Source organism: Diadema antillarum, unplaced genomic scaffold, assembly GCF_040938485.1.
Source record: "Diadema antillarum isolate AM-2024a unplaced genomic scaffold, OU_Dant_1.0 scf00000025, whole genome shotgun sequence".
Classification (NCBI taxonomy): Eukaryota; Metazoa; Echinodermata; class Echinoidea; order Diadematoida; family Diadematidae; genus Diadema; species Diadema antillarum.
The window spans coordinates 388,831-412,762 of NW_027270914.1; the positions used below are offsets into that span (position 1 = coordinate 388,831).

A 23,932-nucleotide genomic window follows, 5' to 3' on the forward strand; every position below is an offset into this window, starting at 1 on the left:
AAATGAAGAGAAAGAATTTGCCATCAAATTAGCAAAGTCATGAGGCATGAAAATTCTTCTCTGAGGACTCTTTGCTCCAAGCAGCCATGTCAGCAACTGGAAACTTTCACACCCTGAATCTCATGTCATGGCAAATCACCAACCAGCCCACTCTTTTTTTTTTGTAAAGGGTGAAGGCAATGCACACTTTCCAGAGATGCTCTAATGCTCTCAATATACGGAGTATGAATGGGGTCTCCATACATCACTGACTTTAATGTCACAGGGATGTGGAGTGTTCACACCTGAATTGTAAACCCCATCTTTTGTGTACGTTTCTCTTCTGTGGCTACATTGCCAAGGAATGCCCACTAATACAAAATGGATGAATAACCAAAAAAACAGTTAAAAGAAAAAAGAAGAGCATTCTACTTCAGCCTCTGAAGACATTGTAACTATTTTGAATACATTACCATCTCATTAGCAGTACAGTGTATAGAGGTAGACAAGAAATAATTAGATAAAACGAGACATTTATTGCAATTTTCTTTTTCTGTCATTCCTAAGAGTCAGACCCGTTTCCCATTCCACGCTGTCCCCCTGCACCATCAATCTTAAATGTCTCCCTCTATTGACAAGAGTCAGTATAATCACTGTTTGCACAGGTCATAGAAACCTCCTAGTACTTGGGCCGGTTACTCCGTCAAATGTAATATAGTAGTTTTGTAATAATGGATGCAATTTCATGAACATTTGAAACAGGCAAGCAGTACATAAACAAAACATAATGAAGTTCTGATGATAGTAGCACAATACAGTCGTTTGGCACACAGATAACCTTAATATTCAATAGCTACCTGTGTGGTGATAATACATTTGGTCAATTCATATAAAAGATTCATGCCCTATTCTTTTTTTCTTGTTTTCTATTCCAATGAATATTATTATGGCGCTTTTAAACCTTAATAAGTTACACATTACCACTGTTTAAACATTCAGCCTCTTCCGGATATTTCACACAGTACTGGAAACCTGATTGTACTTTCAGCCAAAAAGAAGACAACAAAACTCTGTAAGGGTATAGATAAGGCTTTTAAATAAAATTGACGTTGCACACTGAAATTTCTTAATGGTTGTCCAAATAAGCAGCACAGTTTGAAATACAGACAAACTTCTAGAAATACATTATGGCAAATTTGACGGTATTGCCCACTTACGGGCGAATACTGGCATTATTTGTGAGTCCGTAGTAGGCAAGGGAAATGGATGGAATCTTGGATATTGGTTTTATACATTATTTTGGTAGCAGCTCTCTTTGAGACTCTGATGAACTCTTGGGCATCAATACAACTTTGCCCTGACATGGCTCCTTCGAGATTCCTGAAAAAGAAGCAGTAGATGCATACATTTTGTATTTGATGGTGTAATTTGTCCATTTAGTGTTGTGGAGCAGAGGGGTGGGGTCAGTAACCATAGCAACCAGATACCTCCACCATTTTAACTCGTCCATTAACGTCTTCAGCCTTGGTGCTTTGCCACGCCCTGACACAGTGATGTCAGTGGAATGAGGAGGTTATAGCCTGACATTCGTGCATCACACCCCTTAAGATTGAGTGCACTTGTTACACTTCAAACCCCCATGGGCGATGCTTCTTCAAGTCCACTCTTTGATCCTCCACCTCCAAGGACCGGTAGAATGACCCCCACTGGGTGTGTCACACCCCTCTCTTTTTTGGTAGTCCAGTGGTCTCCTTCAAGGAGCTCCCAGCTAGGCCTTGTACTCTGCCTTTGGTGTGATGGAGCCCTGATTTGGATGCCCTGCTCCTGGCCCGCCTCCGACTCCGCCCACGTTCCCACCGGCCCCGCCCATCTCGTCTTGCCACTTGTCCTGGCTCCGCCTCCTGGCGTTCATGAAGAAATTGCTGACAGTGCTGAGCTCGAGACCTAGTTGCTGGGCTATCGTCATCTGCATCTCTTTGGACGGCCGCTTGTTCTCCTTGAAGATAGCGTGGAGTGTCCTCCGCTGGAGGTCAGTGAAGACTAGGCGTGGCTTCTTGATGTGGTTGCTCTGTGACGGGCTCTTCGCATCATCCTCTTTCTTCTTGCAAGCTGGAGAAACGAGAATTTGAAAAAGAGAATAGGTGTTACAGATATGACATTGTTGGAGGGTATCACATTTCTGGCATGTCCATGTTTGTCATCTATCGTAGGTATTCAGGTTATTTTCAGCCAGTGTAGGTTGATTTTCGATACATTTTCATGATTGACAAATACATGAAATGAAATGAAAGAAAAGGTAAATGACATACCAGAGCTCCTTCTCGACATATCCGTAGATTGTAAGAAATTTCCACATCAAATGGTTACTGACATTTCTACTCACTCCTGTTAAAACTCAGAGTGTTAATGCAATGAAAATCTGAGTCAAGATGAGAATTGTGTAAGTCTGTATGCAGTGGATTGCAATCTAAATAATATCATCAGGATACCACTGAATCACATGTTGTGAGGCAAAGTTGGTAGTGTGTCAACACTGAGTGTAAATAGACAATGCTGCACACTGGCACTGGTCAACAGTCCAGGACCAGTAAAAATCACTGTCAGACCAGTAACCGTTTCAGTCTGAATAGACTAGTAAAAGATGGAAAAACTGGGTACCTGCTGATCAGACAGACAGGTCAGACCAGTAGAAAAAAAAAATGGGTTAATGTGCAGCCCTGCAATAGAGGTCATTTTAGAGTATACAATGTATCTTTGATTATGTCTGCACAAAAATCAAATGTGATGTCTGGCAGTTATTTCTGCTTCACTGCGACAATATGATTCAGATGATATAGTCTTAACTCCATCCATTTGTTTTATCTAATATCACAATCTCTTCAATGGAAGAGTAGAATCCTCCATCTCAATGAAATCACGCCCCCTCGTGAAATCAGAATTTTCATTCACATCACATCACAAGAAATCAAGAGATTTTCTCAAGGTGGTATCCACCAAGAGTTTTGACCCAGAAACCAGTAATAATGGTCCTCTGACGGGGGACATACCAATCTCTAGGATCTGATATCTTCTACATCGATGCCAAAGTTCTAAACAACTTTTATGATCTCAAACTGGGAACAGAAGAGCAGGAGAATGCTATTGGTTTTATCATCACTAAGGAAAAAGGAACAACAATAGTTTTCATTCATTTCAAGTGTTCAACAATTGAGGGGGTCAGTGCAATATAGTGCTAACCCACACTTTTGTCAAAATTGAGTTACATGCATTTTCATAATCCTTATCCTTCACTCTAACCTCCGTGAAAATATCATATTTGAATTCAACCAATAAGATGGTAAAAAAAATGCATGCATTCATGTTTTCTTAATGTACAATGTATGGACTTTCCAAACATTCAACAGCGATTATCTCAAAATGACTACTGTGTGGGTAAGCACTATATTGCACCGACCCCCTCAATTCTTTCTTTTGCTCAAGAGAATATACAACTGTTGGACCTCTTTCTCTATCTCTCTATATTTGTCTTTGCACAATTTTCTAGTTCTTTAGTCTCTTTTTTCCCTCCATCTCTGTTGCAGTTTTTCTACATCTTTTTCAGCAGCTATCTCTCCCTCTCTCTGTCTCATTCTCTATCTATTTATATATATTTCTATCTATCTCTAACTATATCCCCTCTCTCCCTCTCTCTCTTTCTCATTCTCTATCTATTTATATATATTTCTATCTATCTCTAACTATATCCCTTCTCTCTCTCTCTCTTTCTCTCTCTATCTGTCTATCTATCTCTCCTCTCTCTTTTTATATTTCTATATCTATACACACATATAATATATCTTATTTTCTCTCACATTTCTCTGTCTCTCTCCCACTGTGAGAGAATCTGATGTAAGCATGAAGGGTGGGATATAAGGTTTTGTGTCATTCACACTATGGGAAAAAAAGAAATGAGGGGCAAGACTAAATCACTGAAAAGACACAGTGGGAACTGGCCCAGCTGAGCAGTATACAAACACACACACACATGTACACTATGTATTCAAACATGAACAATATACACACATGCTAACATTCACACAGACACACAGACACAGTCACACACGCATGCGGAAAGAAACAATGGATGGTACATAGAGTGGTGAGCGTGAGAAGAATAAAATATGAGTGACCCTTCTTTCCCACTCCCCCACCCCCCTCCCCCCCCCCCTCCCCCAAGGCAGGAGGGTGAGTAAGGACAAGGTGAACCGCCTCTGGAGGGAAGATCAAAGTGGGACTCAAAAGAAGAGGGGTAGTAAGTCTTTTCTCTCTTTGGGGGGAGGGGGTCGGGGAGAGGTTGGGGGATGACCCATTCAAAGAGAGATGAATGGATTTTAGCGGATATTGTCATGATGGTTGAGAAGACACTATTCACACATCTCCCTCACAAAGACACTATGTATCATTGCAAAGAATGCGAAAGAAACACAATTGACTCTCCGTTTATTCCACAGGCATTCAATCATTGTGTTTCAGCTGATATTTATCTTGCAGGAACAATCGCAATTCTTCACCAGTTTCAGTCAAGGCGACTTGATCTCTGGATGCCCGTTTCCTGGCGTAGTTTTTTGCCATGGGAACGCTGTAAACTTTTGCCTTTTTTTGAGGGGGCAACCTCTGTTCTCTGAATGGGGCAACTTGGTTCCCTCGCTCAGACCGTGAGAAATTGGACATTGGGAATTTGGGAGAACAGATCACTGTGTTTGTCTCATTGTTTAGGATGTGAAAGCAGAACTAAAAACCTCCATTATCATACTTTCATTCTGGTGAAAAACTGATGAAATATCAAAAAATTCTCATAATTTAATAATGATGTATCTATTGCCTCATAGAGAACAAATGACATCGTCTGTTGATTTCTGTGAGAATGGCTTCTCTATCTCTTCTAAATTTCTGTCTCAAAGCACCGAAGTAGTTTTAGGTAAACCACCCCTAAAAATGCCATAAAACTACTCTTTTCTCTTATTGTGAGAAAAGCAAGCAAGATGAATGCACACACACAGTTTAGGAAAGAATATTGTTTTATGATATTCCATTTCTTGATCCCACAGTGTATCCCCTGATACTCCCATAGAAACTTCCTCTCTGCTTAACATGTCACCAGCTACACAGATACATTTCTCGCTTTCTTTCATAATCGTGCATATATATCTTCCGATACTCCTCAAATTATTGACAGCCGAAAATAAGTCTCCCGTGAGTGACAAGGGTTATGAGAACGGCCAGCGTGCACACCATCTGTGTAGGTTTCTCGGCGCAAATCCACCCCGCATCGCATTCCACTGGGGGTGAAAATATTGGAATTTACATCGTAATTTCTGTAGTGCTCATATCTTTGTATGGATATGCATGTAAGGCCACCGGGCATGCCAAATTATCGATTGGGAAAAAGCAATATTGTTTCTGTCTAATTAAAATGCCCCCTTTTCTCCCTCTATCTCTCATTTTCTCCACATTGGGCTGAAGGCATAATCTAATTAAAATGTGAGATGCTCGACATAATGACAATTTTGGCAACATCCATGGGGTCAGGGGCGAAATGACGAGCATTCTTTCCGGAGACAGGGGAACCAAAGTAAATTAAGTAGACTTCAGCTAACTTTTCTTGCCTTCCTGCACAGTTTCTACGACACAAACTAGTAGAAAGTAGGTATAGTATTTGGTTCTTGTACCTGCATACTAGTATACTGCTGTGTGTTTGTATACAAACACCAACATACATTCATACACAAACCTACACAGACATATCATATATGCATACATGTACATGTAAACATATATGCATGTACACATATTTGAAGATACATCATACTATTCTGCAAAATCATAAAATCGCATACACACACAAATCCATGAGTTGCAAAAAGGCACTAATTTTTGCTATATTCTTTCTTTCATTGTTTTCATCTCAAAAGTTGCAAGATACAGTTGAACCTCTATTATCCGGCCTCCCTTTATCCCGATCTCTCTATTATCCGGACGCAATCTCACCGTGATTTTTTAATCTTTTTTTAATAATTACGGGAGGAAAGGGGGATTCCCAACTCCTTGAGAACTCCTACACAAACACACATGAATTACATATACTTGATACATTTCTTAATAATTATTTAGGTAAATCATCCCAAGAATTTATAAAAGAAAATGATTTCATTCTTGCAAACACGAACCTCTATTTTGGGGTCTGTTACTGAGTGTAACAATGAAAAGGTTGCAGTATACACATTACTACATGTGGTACTACAATGGGCTACATCAGTACATGTGTATGTATATGTACATGTATAAAGCATTGAGTCTCCCGTATCCGGCCAAATCCCTTATCCGGATGAGCCCCGGTCCCGACTTGTCCGGATACGAGAGGTTCAACTGTACAATGAACTGATATTGATATATGTGAATGAATGAATGAATGAATGTCAATTTATTCAAAAACCAAACATAAATAACAAGATAACACAAGTCGCTGATACAAAAATTTGTATGGTTTTTAGGACCCCGAAAGAAGCAAGGCTTGTGAGTGGGGTGCTATGCAAGGTACAAATATGTTGGGACTCAGCAGCACAAAGGCCAACTGCCAATGATGTAAAGTGACATTCCCCATCATAATAATCAGTTGAGAGAACATTCAGATCAGTCACTGACAAGTCTTATTTGTCAATAATTCTTAAAAGCTTCTTGTAATGAAAGCACATCAGCACAAAGCATTAATAATTCATGGCAAGTGGATAAGGTCAGTGATTAGGAGATATAAAACTATTAAGAAGTATAAGCACTATGCCCTGCACCAAGTTGGCAAAGAAAACTTTGCAATATTATGTCCACAGGAGCAGGGTGCCGGAAGTGTGAAAACTATGACTAATGGCCTTATTTGGAAAGCAGTGGGCTGAGAAATCCACAGATGTGTTTTGCTCAGTTTTGTAACTTGAAACCATAAAGAGAGGTCTGAATTAAATCTCAAAATAGACTGGATCAAAGACTACAATGGTTGAATTGGATAGCTTTAAGGTAAGCGAGGAAAAAAGATAAAACAGAAACACTTGCTGCCCAATAGATATGAAACCTCATCCTGGGACCTGATTAATAATTAGTCGTCGGATACCTTTATGGGAGCCAAATCAACTCCTTTTTGCTTTGCTAATAGGTAAGACTAGATAGAGCGCCCTCGGGGTTCTAAACGTAATCCGAGATTTCACGACAAATATGCACATCCTCGTCCCCCTCATCTGGAGTGCATGGAGGACGATGGAGAAGAATTGAAAAACTCTGAGAGAAGGAAGTTGTCGTAAAAGAGGGTATTCCTCTTCTCCATTCACTATACAAGGATGTTGCAGGCATCTTCTTGTTGGAAGATGCTCCTTCATTTCCATAGCAACACTTTGGGCAGTTATCAAAGTTTGATATAACCTTGATACCACAAACCAAGCCCTGTTTTATCAAAAGATATAATCGATTGTAAATCCCCTTACCACACAGGCTGCCATAGACTTATGACAGAAATCAACTATCTAATCAATTATAACTCTTCACTAAACAGGATCCTGATCTTACTGCATGCATCTAATCAGTGACTATAGGGTGCAAGTCTATACAAAAAGTATAAAATAGTTTACCATCCCCTTCTCCAGTGTGTGCAGTATGTTTCCAAAATGCACACACTGCAAATCAGAATCTCCAATTTTCTCATCCTCAAAGAATTAGTACAATGATGATTGTTCTCCATCAACTATAATCTCTCACCTATAATTCCCTCTTCATTTTCATCTTCATCTTCTTCATCTCCTCATCCAACATCACATTTTTGTTTCTCCATTACTGTCCAGCATTTAACCATTTGGGTACTTTTAAGTGTCAATCGACACAAAAATCCCATAGCATTGTACACACTGACCAAAGTCCTAGGCATGAAAAGAGTTAAGTGTTCAGTATGCCAATACCCTCTACCTGTAATTCTGCTTCCTTCCTTTACTTCTTTACTCTAGTCCTGTCTGCCTTTTTTTTGGTCTTTCTGCTTTTTCTCAGCCACTTTGTTTTGGCTTTTTTCCCTCACCCTCTTCCTTGTCCGTCCTGTCTCCGTTTCTCAGCCTCAGGGATGGAGGGTGAGTGATTCCTCCTTACACGACGATGGATTCTATTCAACTGGTCTTCAATTTAAACTCGTTAAGCAGAAAACAAATTTAGTGAATGGGTATTACGCCCGAGGAGGAAATACAACGCCGGTATCGTTTCGGCGTGAGGGCAGAGTGGAGAGAAACTGTTACTCACTGAATTTCGTTTCTTGCATAGGGAGTGTTTTTCCCTCGCTTTGATTTGTTCTTACTCTCCCTTTTACAGTCTCCTTTTAAATCTCATTGCAATTGTTTTCAATACTTCTACCTTTTATCCTGTTTCACACTGTCTTTCTATCTGTCTATCTCTCTCTCCAACTTCTCTCTCTATTCATCTCTTCACACATTCATTTGTTTCTCTCTCACACCTCCATCTGTGTGTATATATATATATATATATATATATATATAATTATTCATCTTCACATTCTATCCCTTGGTTCTTTTATTTCTTTATTTTTATCTTGTCTGTTTTACTTCAAACATAGCTTCTTCTTTCTATATTCTTCATTTCACAAGGTTTCACTTACTACTCGTCACTTGTCTTCACTCATAGCATGTTTTGCCTTTTTCCTAGTATCTTGCACTTTTCTTTTGTGTTCATTTAATAGAAAACAATAATCAAATATCTTCCCCTCAAGTCTTTTGTCGTCAGTAATATTTAACATTTCCTTCATTTCTCTGTTCATTGATGGAAGAAACTACTTGAAAGAAACAGAACAGAAAAAAGAAAAAAACAACCTGTTTCATGATAAGTGGTTTAATGGAGCCTAAATTACCAGTCTTACTATTATGTGAAGAGTTGGAATATCATATTTTACAACAAAAGAGGTTGCAAGCCAAAACTTGCATACCAACAATAACCATCAGGTTATAACATCAGCAGCAAGATCTGCAGAGTGCGCTGCTTATAGGTTTCTGATAACACGCTGCCCTTTCATTCCAGGCGACCAAGGTCTAATGCTGTATAATTGAATTGGTTTGAGGTTGGCTAGGGGTGTATGGGGGTGAGGGGGGGGGGGGGGGGGGGGGGTGAGGGGGGAGGTGAGAGGGGAGAGGGGGAGAATATAACCCTCTTACTTGTCATAGCCTTATGAAGTATAATGTCCTCCAGGACTCTCCCTTGGTAAGCCTATTTTAAGCGATGATGCTGCTTCACCCCTCCCCATCCCTAGTCACTGAAGACCAGTATTCTGGATTCTGTCTCTAGTATCCTAAACCCTTTGGGGATGGAGCTCTAGTACTATTTCCCACAGATACCTGCCAAAACTGTATCATACTCAAGATTAGTCCTCAAAGGGTTAAGGTCTTCCACCTCTGAGTCAGCTTTCTAACTCTGCTGCTACAGAATACTGACTGACAATGAAATCTTTTACTGACATTCTCATGTGTACTACAGAGAATTTTGACATAACCAGCAGGTAAACAAGTGTGAGAGATACCCTGGCACAAAATGCATGGTGATGCAACCCATATTTTAATCTCAACTGCAGAATGGAAAAGGTTGCTCTTTGTGACACGAGTCATTCACGTCAGAAGAGGATAAATTTGATGTAGTGTCTAAGAGGTTGAGGACCTTTGCTCTTCTTGTATTTTCTCCTCATCTTTCTATTCACTTTACAGCATACATTCTTTCCACTACCATCATGCTGGGTTTTCTCATCACTTTTATACCGCATTGCTCTGCATTGACACACTCACTTCAATGTTCCTTTTTTTTTTGCATGATTGTTTCATATCTTCACAGCATTAGTAGATATTTTCAGCTTGTTAAAACCTTCTGTTTCACATACATCACTCAATTGTCCTTCCATTTTTCTACCTGTATCTTTTTTCTTTTTTACCTTTCTATGTATCACTGCATATCTATTTCTTTTTCTTTTCTTTATGATAAACTCATCTCCCACAGTCCTGGCTCTAATTCACCCTCCTCCTACTGTATCCACATCTTTAGAAGATTAAAATCTCTCATACACGTACCCCTCCAGTACCTCTCATTACCCCCTCTCTCCCCCTCCTCATCCCCCTTCCACCATCTCCTAATTCCAACAATCCCCCCTTCTCCCTCCCCTCCCCCCCCCCCCCACCATTCTACCACCCCTACTCCTCCGTTTCTCTCCTCCCAAGCACCACCCCACTCCTTCATCACTGGCTGTATTCCCCACTGATCCAGACCAATGTTTGCATAATCAATTAACGCACAATTAGGCTTGCCCTCCCAGGCATTGTTCGACATATGGCCGCTTAATCCCGTGGGGAAACCAGTGTAATAAATTATGCATGTTTGCAAAAGTGTTCATGGGACCGGAGACTACTCCATCACTGGGGAAGGTGCAGTGATTTCAAAAATCAATCATATTTGTGGGCGAAAGGCCAGGGTGGAAAAAAAAAAAGAGAAAGAAAAAGATGAAGGGATGATCGTGCTTTGACAAGATATGAAAGGGGCAAGCCACATCAAAAATGCATTCATCAGAATTTGCATCCATAATATTTTAGTTAAAAGTGATGGCTGACAAGAGCCTGCCCTCTAGTGGCAGCAACATTCCTAGTAATGAAATCACAGAAAACATTGGAAGGGTATGCACAAACATTTCCTCTCAAGGTACATTTAACCCGTTAAGGATGGTATGATTTTGCTACAACACGCATTTCCCATGGACACCTTCCCAAGTATACTCGGGTTCCGTCCTCAACGGGTTAAACACTCATATACAGAACACAATTCTGTTATCTCCCTACGGTTGAAACTTTTTCACAAATCTATGCAAGATTTCTTTCAATTCAATGAACACTTTCAAGTCATCAACAATGACCAATTAATAACATCAATGAGGCCTATGTTTAGACACTTTTCCCCTTGCTCTAAGCAATTAGAAATCTGCCCTTCACATTTCCCTATCTTCCCATGTTAGCTGCACTGATTAGCATCTAAATATGATTCCAATATTGAAAAATAGCTGAATATGCTCTAAGAATTCACAGCCTCTGTAAGATCCACATCTTAGACTATTTCATCACAAAATACCATATAGAATAGGATTTAAAAATTTCAAAAAAAAAGACAGCTTGCTATAATGTCACACTCACCCACACATACACACACAAACACGCACACAAATACACCACCAAAACATCTCGACGGACCAATCAGTACGAACCAAAAAAAAAAAAAAAAAAGGGAGAAACCCAGAGAGATGCAATGAATAATGTAATGGGAGGTCGGCTCGTCTTCTGGGCACTCTTGAAGCCGATCGATTAATGACGGACTTCAGACGTTTGACAACCAAGTGGCCCACAGTTTTCCCCCGCCTGTAAGGCGATCTACTCTTGAAAGCGCTTTGTCACACACGCAAGGAGACGACAGACAACGATGCCAGTCTCAAAAGAAGGATGACAGAATTTTCACTAAAATTGAAGGGGAAAAAGGTATGGAGAGAAAAGTGGGGGGGGGGGGGGGTAGAATGGAGGAAGAGGAAAAACTCCTACACAGGAGTGCTTGCCATCTCTCCCACTTTGGGGAATAATTTATCTTAAAGGTAAGATGGGTGGAATCCAGCATCTCAACAATTCTTCTTCATCAGACTGAAGTGCTCACATGAGCCTGTAATAATTCTATGATAATTCTGTGAGAAGATTATGAATGTACTACAACAGTTACTTAGAATGACTATAATATTGTTTTCAATCTTTGTTGGCTGCTTCATACTCTTAAGTTCCTGAAAAAACAGAGTCTTAGATTTTGTCACCAAATAGAAAGTGCAAGTTGCAATCAATTTCTATGCATCGCATTCAGCTCATTACCTTTTCATGAGCAGATCTGTAATGTTAATGACGCAGCTCTCTCCCTTTCGTCAAACACAATTGACTTTTTTTCTTCTTTTTTTTTTGCTTTGCTTTTGTCTTGATTGTCAAACAACCTGTCATGGGAACCCTAAGATGAGTCCAGTCAAATGTCTTTCATAAGTACCATTTTTTTTTAAATCCTGGACAAGCCCCGTCTGTTTCTCTGGTAGCAGACTCTGGTTGCCTTACACAGTGGTCATGTGAGTGCATAGAAGACTTGATTTCACTACTACAATAACTAATCAGCTGAGAGCCAAAAGGACGCTATTACATTCCAAGACTTGAGTATATATACATACCCAAAATTTTACCCAAATAGTGTCAGTTGAATATTGGCCTTGTGGGTTTGATATTTAACATTTTACTGAAAATGAAAATAATATATGAAATTGACACTATCAATGTGATGGATGTTAAGCTCTACAAGGTAATATATACCCAAAATTAAATACCTCCCAAAAATTGTGATAATGCCCTAATCTGGTTGTAAGCCAACGATCTGTCCCTGATGTATGAATGAGGTAATGGTGTTTTCTTGAGAGATTGGAGAAAGGCAGTATGAATGAGGGGAAGGAGGTTGGGATGGGGGTAAAGGTAGGAGGGTGAGTGGAGGGGGGAGGGATGGGGTGGGGGAGGGATGGGGTGGGGTTTGGGGCTCGGGGGTTAGTTGACTGAGAAAAGGGGGAAAGAATGGCAAAACAGGGGCAAGGGAGAAGAGTTGACCAAATGTAAATGGGGGAGGAATTCAATCTGGACGGAGGTGCGGATCGCATCCTGAGTGAGACGAGGAAGAGGGAGAGGATCCAAGGATACGGGAGGAAAAGACTCACCCATCAAACGGACATGGATGCGGCAAGACTTGAGACGGCTAATGGATCTCTCCTCTGAGCGTTTCATCGCAAATATTGTCGAGCGCGGCCAGGAAACGGACACAAGAACTCGATATGACACAGCGGTAGGGACCTCCCCCCCCCCCAAAAAAAAAAGCTGACGGTATGTGACTGTGCTTAGTGATGGGGGGGGGGGGGGAGGGGAGTGGGTGGAGAATGGATAAAGACTGAGATAAGGGAATGCAAAGTAAAGTTGAATGAAGGAGAAAGTGAAGTGGCTCATGAAAATGTGGTCTCCACTGAAAAATGGTATTCCATATGATAATGCAGGTGAACTGAAAGTGTGGGGGGGGGGGGGGAACAGAAATTCAGAAAGTGGGAACAAGACATACATGCAATAGGCCTATATTGGAAGAGTACTTCTACCAATATACAGCTCAGAAAAATTCAGATGTCAATCCTTTCTCTATGATATTATTTGGACTAAATGTGTGATATTTGATTCATATTTTGAAATATTATGATGACTAATCACTTAATTTAGTCTTGTAGGCCATATTCCTCTAAAAACATCAGTTTCATTCTTTTTATTAAAGTGTGTCATCTTCTCCAATCTTCTACAATCAAAGAATAATAATGTTCCCTCCATTCCCTAACACCTGTATAGCGATTACAGCAATCTATCCACCAACTCCTCCCAGCTCTCTACGGTCCTATCTCTCTAAAAGACTTCTGTCCTCTCATCTCACCGCATCAGAATATGTCCCCACCCCAGGGAGGGCGCATCGCCCGCATCGTCAAACATCTTGTGGAAGCAAAACCCCGTCCTCCTCTCGGAAGCCGTTGGCCGTGTGGAGGACCCTCATGCATCGGTCTCATGCACAACGTCGGCGTAGCAACGGGAGGAGAGCGCTCCTCCCAGCATCACGGTACAGTGAGAAGTGCATACCTAATGCCCCTCCTTCACTGCAGTGGTGTGTCAACCTGCCAGACACTATCTCCTAGGGCACAGAGGACTATATAATGGGGTAGAGAACTATACAATGCACTCTCTTCTCCCTCTCTCTCTCTCTCTCTCTCTCTCTCTCTTTCTTTCTTGCTTCATTCCATCTCCAAAACAAAAAGAGGTTACCCAGAATCCCATGTGGAGAAAAAAATGCCTCCTAGTGCAAAATTACACCTTGATGGATGCATCACGTAATCTTCATCAAATCCAACGAAGCTCATTTATGTTCACTCATTCACATCTATAATAATCTTCGGGACTGCAAGAGAAAAGTAGGAAATTCCACAAAACATAAGGAAGAAGACAAGAGAAAGACGAAGAACTGGAAGATGGAGAAGAAGAAGAAGAAGAAGAAGAAGAAGAAGAAGAAGAAGCATCTTTATACAAGATATATGTATAATGAGCTAGGAAGGAAGAGAGTTACTTGTATGATATCTTTTTGGATCTTCTGTATTTAGCTATAAAAACAAGGAACTTCCATTGACAGGGATTATCATTTCTCTTGCCACTTCCACTTCGAAACAAAAAAGTCAGCTTTTCTCTGTTTTGGGAATAAGGAATGCACTCGAAAATCAAACCAATGAGGTAACAAATCATCACCACGTTGACTTGTAAAACTGAATGTTTTCTAAACAGGAAAGAGTTTATGTTTCACTGAGAAAAGAGTGAGGAAGTAGCAAATAGCTGCAAAGAGAGAAAAAAGAAACAACAGATACTTGGTTCTTGTGGGTACTGTCATCTTAATCAAATCAGTCTTTGTGTTTCCAAGCAGCACTAAATACCAAACATCGGATGTGAGAAGAAGAGGATGGGGGGGGGGGGGGGTTCGGCATCATCATTGATTGCGCCTGCTCCCATTACAGCCACACGGCGAACCGAATACCTTCATTTTCCGTCAACATACCTCAAAATTTGCGACTGCTACGGATAATGATGACGCCTGTGTTTGTTCGTTTCAATTAAACCCCCTCAGGGAACGTCCAGTCTCTCGTTTCCAGCTTCTCTCACTGTCCAAACTCTTCCCGTTTAGGGTACTAACCTTATTAGGGCCGTTTTCCTGGCTCCGTTACTCCTAACTAACTCCAAAACAAAACCTCAACTCTTTTTCCCCAGCGTTCTACACCCAAACCTCAATTTTGCTTAATTTACTCCAGTCGACATCTTGTTTGTCGATTGGAGCCATCGGGTACGGTATTCTGCCTGCTTTTCCTTCCCCTACAAGGATGGAAAACTTTCTCTCTCCTTCCCGTTACCATCCTCAATAAAAATCTTGGTCCATCCGGTAACTGAGCTAGTTCATATTTCTAAGCTCCTCCGGTCTTACACAAGTTCTGCAATCGATTTTAAGGACTGGTGTAGGTAGCAACAGACATAGTGATGGAGGCTGAGATAAAAAAAAAAAGCTTTCTCCAACTATTCAAGATTCTGATATCTACTTCTGGGCAATTCTCACCCTCAAAGCATCATGGGAAATACCAAGGAGATATTGGGTCACTTCACCCCCTACAGTGGTAATTCCTGCTGCCCAAAAATCAGAACACAAAAATCTAAATCCTCTGGTAGATCAGAGTTTCCCTCATTTTCAAACTTCAAGCTTTATTTGCAGACTATGAGTTAATTAAAGTACAAAAGAAGGAATTTATTTCTTTTACAACAATCCAGAAATGTATATAAATTAACATAATTTGACAAAACAGGATGTCACATCAGAACAGACCATTTTAAGATAAGTGCATTGTTTAAATTGCACAGTAAACAAATGCCTTTGAGCAACCAATACAAAGATTCCACTGAGGTTTGCTGTGCTCTGATTTCATTTCAAGTCAAAACATTTGGTTAGTTCCTGATTTAATATCTCTCCTGAACAAACAAAAATACAGCAAAACTATCTAAATACCTTCATCGGCTTTATTAGAAAATACCTTGAAGGCAAGATGAGCCTTATTGTCATAAACCTTAACTCGTTGAACCTTATTGTCATAAACCATAACTTGTTGAGGTAAACCTGATTTTGCCTTTACACATTTCCTTAGACACCTAACTCAAGTGTCACCATACTTGTGCTGGGACTAGTCTCCAACAGGTTAATAGATATCTGGTAGAAAGGGAAGCAGCGAAATGTGCAAATCACCACTCATAGGAAAGACTGGGGTAAAGAAGGTTAAGCATCAAAATCCTGAGAGGACAAAAAGAAATACTACTTAAATTTCAAAGAAAAAATATAAGATGAAAATGTAGGGGAGAGCATATATAACAAGAAAAAGATGGGATACAGGGAAATTTCTTTCTAGCAGTAGTAATAGTAGGAGGAGGAGCAGTATTAGCAGCAACAGTAAGAGCAGTTGCAATGACTGGATAAGAAAAAAATAGACCAAAGTATATGAACTTAATGAACAGTCACTTTTACCCTCAGATGCCAAGAAGTGTGTATGGACTTCTCGAAGTATCAAAAAGAAAAGCCTGGCATCAGAGACTATCATCTTTCTTCTCCTGTCTTGCTTTTTTCCCCCTCTGTGATGGCAGTATTGATGAATCAATGCTGATCTCGTTAGTGGCATCTGAATCAATGCGACTAACACACACTGATAGCCCCCTTAACATGCTCTTTCTTGGGGGAATCCCCTAAAGCGGATGACACTATTTCCATTGTTGCCACGGTAACGCTCAATAGCATGACCCTTTTTTTTCAGACGGACAAAAACCACACTGCATATCATGTACAGCTCTCCTATCAATTTCTCAGGCAAAATACCATAACAAAAATGTTGCAATTTGTCAGACACTAGTAATGCAAATTTTCACTTTCCAATCCTTTGCAGATGTAGAAGCATGTATGTATCTTTCAACTAATCAATCTACATGAACACTGTTTTCTACCTATTCTAATACTTTGAACTAATCAATCTACATGAACATTGGGTTGTGTTTTTTTTAATCTACTCTATCTGCTTAAAGTAGATGCACTTAGTGTGACAGAGAATGACAGGATAAGAAATTTCAATAAAAAGTCACTTGGGGAACTTCTTTGCAGACATTCTTGATTGATTCTCATTAATCAATTCATCAGCCTTTACTAATTGTATAGTATTGGTGGAGATGAGAATTGGGCTTTTAACTTTTTGTGAGATACCAAGAAACCACTTCTGAAGAATTACAGAGCATACCATTTTAAGACGAATTCAAAGTTTATTAGATGAAAAATCGGTTTTGGAATCATTAAGACATCGAAAAACAAAGTAAAACGAAGTGATGTAATAAAAGATGGGTCCCGCATTTTTATTGGGAATGCTCTTTTTTAGATATCTCAGCCATTTCAAAACCAATTTTCATCAAATAAATGCTGAATCCCTCTTGGAATTACATGCTCTTTCATATTTTATGAAAGGTCTCTCATTATCTCACCAAAAAATATTAGAAACCTGCAGTTAGATCTCAACCAAAACTATACGCTCCCTTTAACTGATTCATACTGGATCTTATTTTTCAGCTCTTTTCAAGTTTTTTACATTCTAAAGGCCATTACATTCTGAATACCATTCCATCTATTGAATGCCCTGCCTGCAAAATATTCTATTCTTGGCTATTATCACTACTCTACAATTCTCTGTCTTTCTTTCTCTCTCTCCCTTTCTCTCTCTCTTTCTCTCCATGAGTCGTTCTTCTGAGGCAGAGGTCTTGTAGTAAGGCAGATTTCTTGGGTTCATTGATAAATCAATGTTAATCTAGTTGGACGTGTGTGGATCGATGTTTGTAAACCAACATTGATTGATCTATGAAGAGTGGGGGAATCCCCCTCCGCCTGCCCGTACGTTTAGCCTGCTAAGATCGGCAACCCGTTCGACACGTCGTCTGTCAACCTCTCAACGACAATCAATAGTCCCTTATCCCACGCCCCTGCTGTAGAGCTGGCTGGAGATATCTATTTTATATTTGATGCTGAAAAGAAAAAAAATCAATGAAAATGTAATCTAACCTGTAGGATATAACAAATATGGTGTTTTGTGATTAAATAAGGACTTCCAATATAAAGTGCCTGCCACTTATGTCTATTCATGGAGCTTTTAAACTTATTATCTGAAATCTTTGACAGATATATACCAAATAAATCTGATAAATTAAGATAGATAACAATAACAACTATAGCTTGCAGACCTCTCCTTATTTCTTTTGATGACTGTCAGCAAAATCCATCTTTAGTACAAACATTGTGTAGACAGGAATAGCCAAGTAAGTTATTTTTAAGGAATGTTTTCTGTTTATTGTAAATGTGTGATGCAGACACAAATAAGCCCTTCAGTCTTTTATTGGGGGGACAACTCTAGCTAATATTTTTCAAGACTTCCTTTGGCAACAAGTGTGGATGCTTTAATGGGGGCAACAAATAACTTCACTTAAATATATGTCAGTATGAAACCATGGAATGATGTATTCAGGATGAACTGATTATGGTTAAAAAAAATTAACAGTTCTATGGTAAAGAAGAGAAACATGTCGAAAGGTTTGAATTTGTGCAACTTTATTTGCATCTATCAGGTCTTTTGCAATAACAGCAGAATTCCACCAAAGTGATTTTGACAAGTGACACTTGATGGACACTTTGTGTATTCTAAGGGGGTCACCCCAGGGGTGCGAGACTGCCCCCCCCCCCCCATATCCTGGGGTAAACATTAATGTGGAGTGCTTACACCTGATGACTCAGTGAGTTTGTGCTTAGGGAAATAGTGCCTTACCCCATTGAAGACGAGTCCCCCCAGAATACTTGGGCAGGTGTCTATGGGAAATGCGTGTTATAGCGAAATCAGTCCATCCTCAAAGGGTTAAAATCACTTCCCCTGTATGTCACAAATGATGCACACACACACACACATACACATGGTATACATGCTCCCTTGAACTATAACTGATCCTCAGATAAGTTCAAATGTACTACAGTTTATAATTCATCATCAAATTCTTACTACTAATGATAAAATCTTTAATAGATTTTTAATCAATTTCCCATGCCATTCTCTTCATTGCTATTTTAGCCCGTTGAGGATGGTTTGAGGTTTTTTTTAACCCATAGACACCTGCCTGAGTATACTCAGAACTCGTCCTCATTGGGTTAAAGGGATGGTACATTATTGGTGGAGATAAGAATTGGGTTTTTAACTTTTTGTGAGATACCAAGAATACACTTATGATATAGTACAGAGCATTTTTAAGAGGAATTCAAAGTTTATTTGATGAAAATCGAGTTTGGAATGACTGAAACATCAAAAAACAAAGTAAAACAAAGCGATCGTAATAAAGTGTAGGTCCCACACTTATTAGAATCGCTCTTTTTTAATATCTCAGTCATTTCAAAACCAATTTTCATCAAATAAACATTGAATTCCTCATAGAATTACATGCTCTTTCATATCTTATAAGAGGTTTCTCATTATCTCACCAAAAAATTTTAGAAACCTGAAATTAGGTCTCAACCAAACTGTATGAACCCTTTAAGCACATATAGACACAGAAAAAGACTTTCTGAGGATTCTCTAGGAACAGAAATCAGCACAAGGCAATCAGACGGTATAGAGTCCTAAATGCATCCTCATTCTGAACCATTCGACATTAGTGTCTCTCATTGTAATGGATCCTGACCACAGCTAGAACCAATGATTTCCTGCACCAAACTATCAATTTCAACCAATATCTCCTACATGCCAGATAATAAACTATTTGCTACTTGACAACATGAAATCATATGAAGTGTTTGTTCGCAAAAACCGATAAGTCCATATTTGCCAAATAGAGATATTTGCGATTAAAGGTCAAGAAAAATAAAGAGAATATTAAGAAATTTTTTGAATCTTTTGACCATAACTTTAAAAAATGTACCTTTATATGTAGTGACCAATATATCATTTAAAAGGTATTATTTTGTACTTTATGACAGAGACCGTACTTCAAAATCTTCAAAAACGGACTTACTGGTTTTTGCAAACAAACTCTTCATATGTGTTTTAGGACACAATGATGTACATAGGGCCTACTGAAGGAAGATAACAAAGTTCCTATGGAACACATTACCTCTTACTTTTAGTGGATGAGGAATCTCCAGTTTGGACGGTGGGAGTAAATTGTTTTAAAACCATGAATGTGTGCTTTAATAATATGACTTCAAATTTACAAATATCACCTGGTAAGTTCTTGTTTTCTCTTGTGAACAAACAAATTTTCGAATGTTCTTCAAATAAACTATTGGTATAGACAGCATGGTACATTTCTTGAGTCCTGTTCTATTTTTGATATCATTGTACCAATATGTGGGCTACGAATTACTCAACGTGAATATATACAAATATGTATATACTTATAATATATATATATATATATTATATATATATGTATTCAAAAGTGCTCTTTGCATTTATCTATGTAAGTGACTTTGTGATCTTCACTCAATCTGTACATCTTCTCTTTCATACAATCTGTCTCTCTCCTCTCTCTCAATCACGACATCATCTCTCCGTTATTTGATTAGCCAAATTAGGCTGGGCAGAGGAGAGGGGTAAAAAATCTAATAAAAACAGTCGCTCACACCCGACATCCTACACTATCTATTAAGGTCTGATCTGTGATGGCAAATTAAACGAGAGAGAGAGAGAGAGATAGCGAGAGAGAGAGAGATAGAGAGAGAGAGAAGAGATAGAAGAAAGAGAGAGGGATTCCGTTGACGATTTTGATGTGGGGGGGGGGGGGTTAGATCGAGATAGCTGTCACTCATTTCGTATTCGGGCCGCGGGCTCTCGCGGGGAACACCTGCTCGCGAGCGGGAATAATCGCGGTGTTCAAAATTCAGAGGAGCGGCTATTTGGGCACGGCGGAGCCAGATTCTGCTGGAAGCGATGCGAATATTAGCTACACGTGGGGGTAATTATTTGCCCGATACCGACCGGATGGTACTTAATCTCACCCACATCCAAAGACATGTCACTTAATCTCATTCATATGTCATACAAGAAAACTGAATTCATCCCGACATTTTTTTTTTCCCCTCTCTTCATTCCTATATCTCTTCTTTTTTTGGGGGAAGGATTTCTCTTTTTTCCCTCCTAAAATCCTACAATATTCCTCTTTTCTTCTGAATAATACTAGATGCCCGATGGATAAATGAAATTGGCTACAGCTACTACATGATTTTAAAACAAACATTTTAAGCATAAAGCTTGTCAACAAAATCAAATTGTTTCACTAGCTATTTAAAGAATACATCCTAACATGTATTTAGAAATTTACAAAAAATTATTTTTTGGTTTACCTTCTGTATAGGCTACATTCAAAACTCTCAATTTTGTTTCTTTTGTATACAAAAATGCTGTCAATGAAAGAGATTTGAAATGTCAAATTTCTATTAAAAGCAACAGCCATAATCCCATACACACCAAAACACGACAACAATCAACTCAAAAGCTTAAAGCTTTTTGTATTTGAGGTCAGCAATGCCACAGTTTTAACATAGTTTCATATCTTCTGACCTTAATGCTGTTTTATCATTTTATTGAGGGAAATTGGAATAATAAAGCCGTACAGTACCAATGAGGGAAAATACATGTGATTGCATACTTCTTCATTTTTATGTGTTTGTTTTTCTCATTGTTGTTGAAGGGCTATTATTTCCCTTTTCTTCTGCTTTTGCTATTACTTTCAAGAAAAGAATGAATGAAGAAATAGAGTTGCTAGAGAGAGAAGCTCTGGGCAGACACCTGTGCCCTGAAACGTGAGGACCATTGACTCGGCCCGCTGGGTGAGAAAAGGACAGGCTGATTGGGAATGTAAATGAGTTTGGCAAGACAAAGCAAATACCAAATGTTGTGTCCACAGAAACCCTAGCTCCCAGCGGTAAAGTCATGTTTAGCCACATCTCTCAGCCATTTTTGTACTTATCTAATCAGTCAGGAAATATCAGACATGGTGATATTTCAAGCTCAGAGTGAAGAACAAAGAAAAAAATACAATAACAAAGCGTCCTTCACGCGTTGTTCCATTCTCTAGAACACTGCACAGACCAATATTACCCATATAGTGGATTGCTGTAATACTGGATTCCTCACAGGATCTAATGACATCATTTTAAGATTTCTTTGCAAAGATAAAGAGAATGATATGTTTGTCTGCATATTACAGGAATTATTAATAAAGATCATTTGCCTTACAGATAACTTTCTTTTTTAGTATGTTCAATATTGATGATTATTATCAATAGCAATATATATTCTGCAAATTGTGAAATAAAGTTGCAGCACTAGTCATACCATCAATTCACATGCAGCTATTCTGTACATTATTTACCACACAGCAAGGAAAAATGTAAAGCTTGGGCTTTAGGACGGGTATACCCCCACTGATCATAAGGAGTTTGTTCACAGTTGACCTTACTGTCCCTGTCACAAGTAACAGCACAAGATGCATTTGTGCATGATATATACAACAGCGATGAAGACTGATTCTATGGATTCTCACAGATTTCCTTTGCCAGTCGGACCGACCCTCTCCCAAAATGCTGCCACTACCCCAAGCCAGGCTAATTCTTCGTACCGATCATCCCCTCGGCTTTTCCAATCCCTCCTTTCTCCCCTCCGCTTGGCAACAAACCCCGGCGACCATGCCACAGCCCGACGGACAGAAAGAAGACGGAGGCTCGGCAACTGCGAGTGTGAGAAAGAAGGGGGGGGGGGAATGGGGGAAGAAAAAAATCTCGTGGCACGTGGCATATGTTTGCACGGGACGACTGAAGGCTTTCGCAGCGACGGCCGCTCAATATTGACTCACAAGTTTCTCGTTTATTCAGCACGTTGAAATGCAGGGGACTTTCTTGTCCTCTCCCTCCCTCTCTTTCTCTCTCTCTCTTTCTCTCTCCCTTCCTCTTGCTTGTATTCACCTTAGTACATGCAGTGTTTTCCGCAACTATATGCAAGAGAGTGGTTTAATTCTATTTGCTCGACCAAGCGTTAGAGACATTCTACCGTATTATATCAAGAACGGGCTTCTCTCCCTGCCTGAGACTTCCCTCCCCCGTACACGTCTATTCACTCTGCGTGTCCCATAGACAGGAACATCTAAGACTCGGCTATGCCCCAGGAACCATGCGGGAGATCCACAGTCTATATAGGCCTTCTGAGGCCATTCACATAGCTTGTTACTTTCAAGGATCTAAGGAAATGATGCCCTGCACCGCTCTGTGGTATACAATGGACCTCACAGGATTGAAATTATTGCTGAGTACAACAAAGCGATAAAATTGATATACAGAAAGACAAATAATACCCCAAAAGTGTGTATTTAGTTGTACTTCTGTCTTTTTATATATGTGATTACTATTATAGTTACCATACTGTAAGTTATAATGCCCTTCACAACACATTTCTAAGCACTGTGAAAAAGAATGTCAAGGAAAAAAAACAAGAGATCACTTTTTTGTTGATATCCTAATACAAAATCATATATCAAATTCAACATGTCATATATATACAGTGGCTGTGTGTGTATGCCTGAGTATGGAATTTGCCTACATTATCTCAGAAATCAAATTACACCATTGGAATGCACCATTTTATACAAAGCAATCACATACACCAACAGTATAGCCACGTACATATCAATATATTGTCATTCAATATAACATTAGCTGTTAAACAGTCTGCCTACCACAAACCTTTCATGAAACTGACTGACTTGAGTGACCACTACTCAAAGGTGAACACTACTAACAGGTGGTGCACTGTGGTCAGCTGTGTGGTCAAGATTCCAAAGTTATACATTTGTGTTTACATCATCTACACTATTCTATCTTGCAAAGGGTGGGCCATAATGGATAATATAAAACCATTTTATTTGTCAATAACTCAGTCACTTACGGACAAATCCCTTCTTATTTGTTTGTATGTGTAGCCTGTTTGGTTACACTCTGATTTGTTCTACTGCATGGTCAATATTTTCTGATGTCTGCACCTCTGAAATCAATTAGCTATATATAGAATCCCAGGTTAATTGTTGAAACTGCTAAAAGATGGTTTTAAAAAGCATAAGTCATAATGCTCCACTTCTCTATGGGGTATTTTTAGATCCTCTTAAATTAGCTGGTTGTTATTCAAAAGTGA

General features: G+C 39.4%; 1 protein-coding gene across 1 annotated transcript in view; it reads right to left on the reverse strand.

The window, feature by feature from the left end:
• Nucleotides 1-985: 985 nt before the first annotated feature.
• LOC139733386 (one cut domain family member 2-like) overlaps nt 986-23,932 on the reverse strand; it is a 50,568-nt gene continuing 27,621 nt past the window's right edge. Inside the window, exon 3 of the mRNA XM_071644218.1 lies at nt 986-2,088. Within this exon, the coding sequence (XP_071500319.1) occupies nt 1,748-2,088 (341 nt within the window). The 3' untranslated portion in view covers nt 986-1,747. The remainder of the gene's footprint in view (nt 2,089-23,932) is intronic.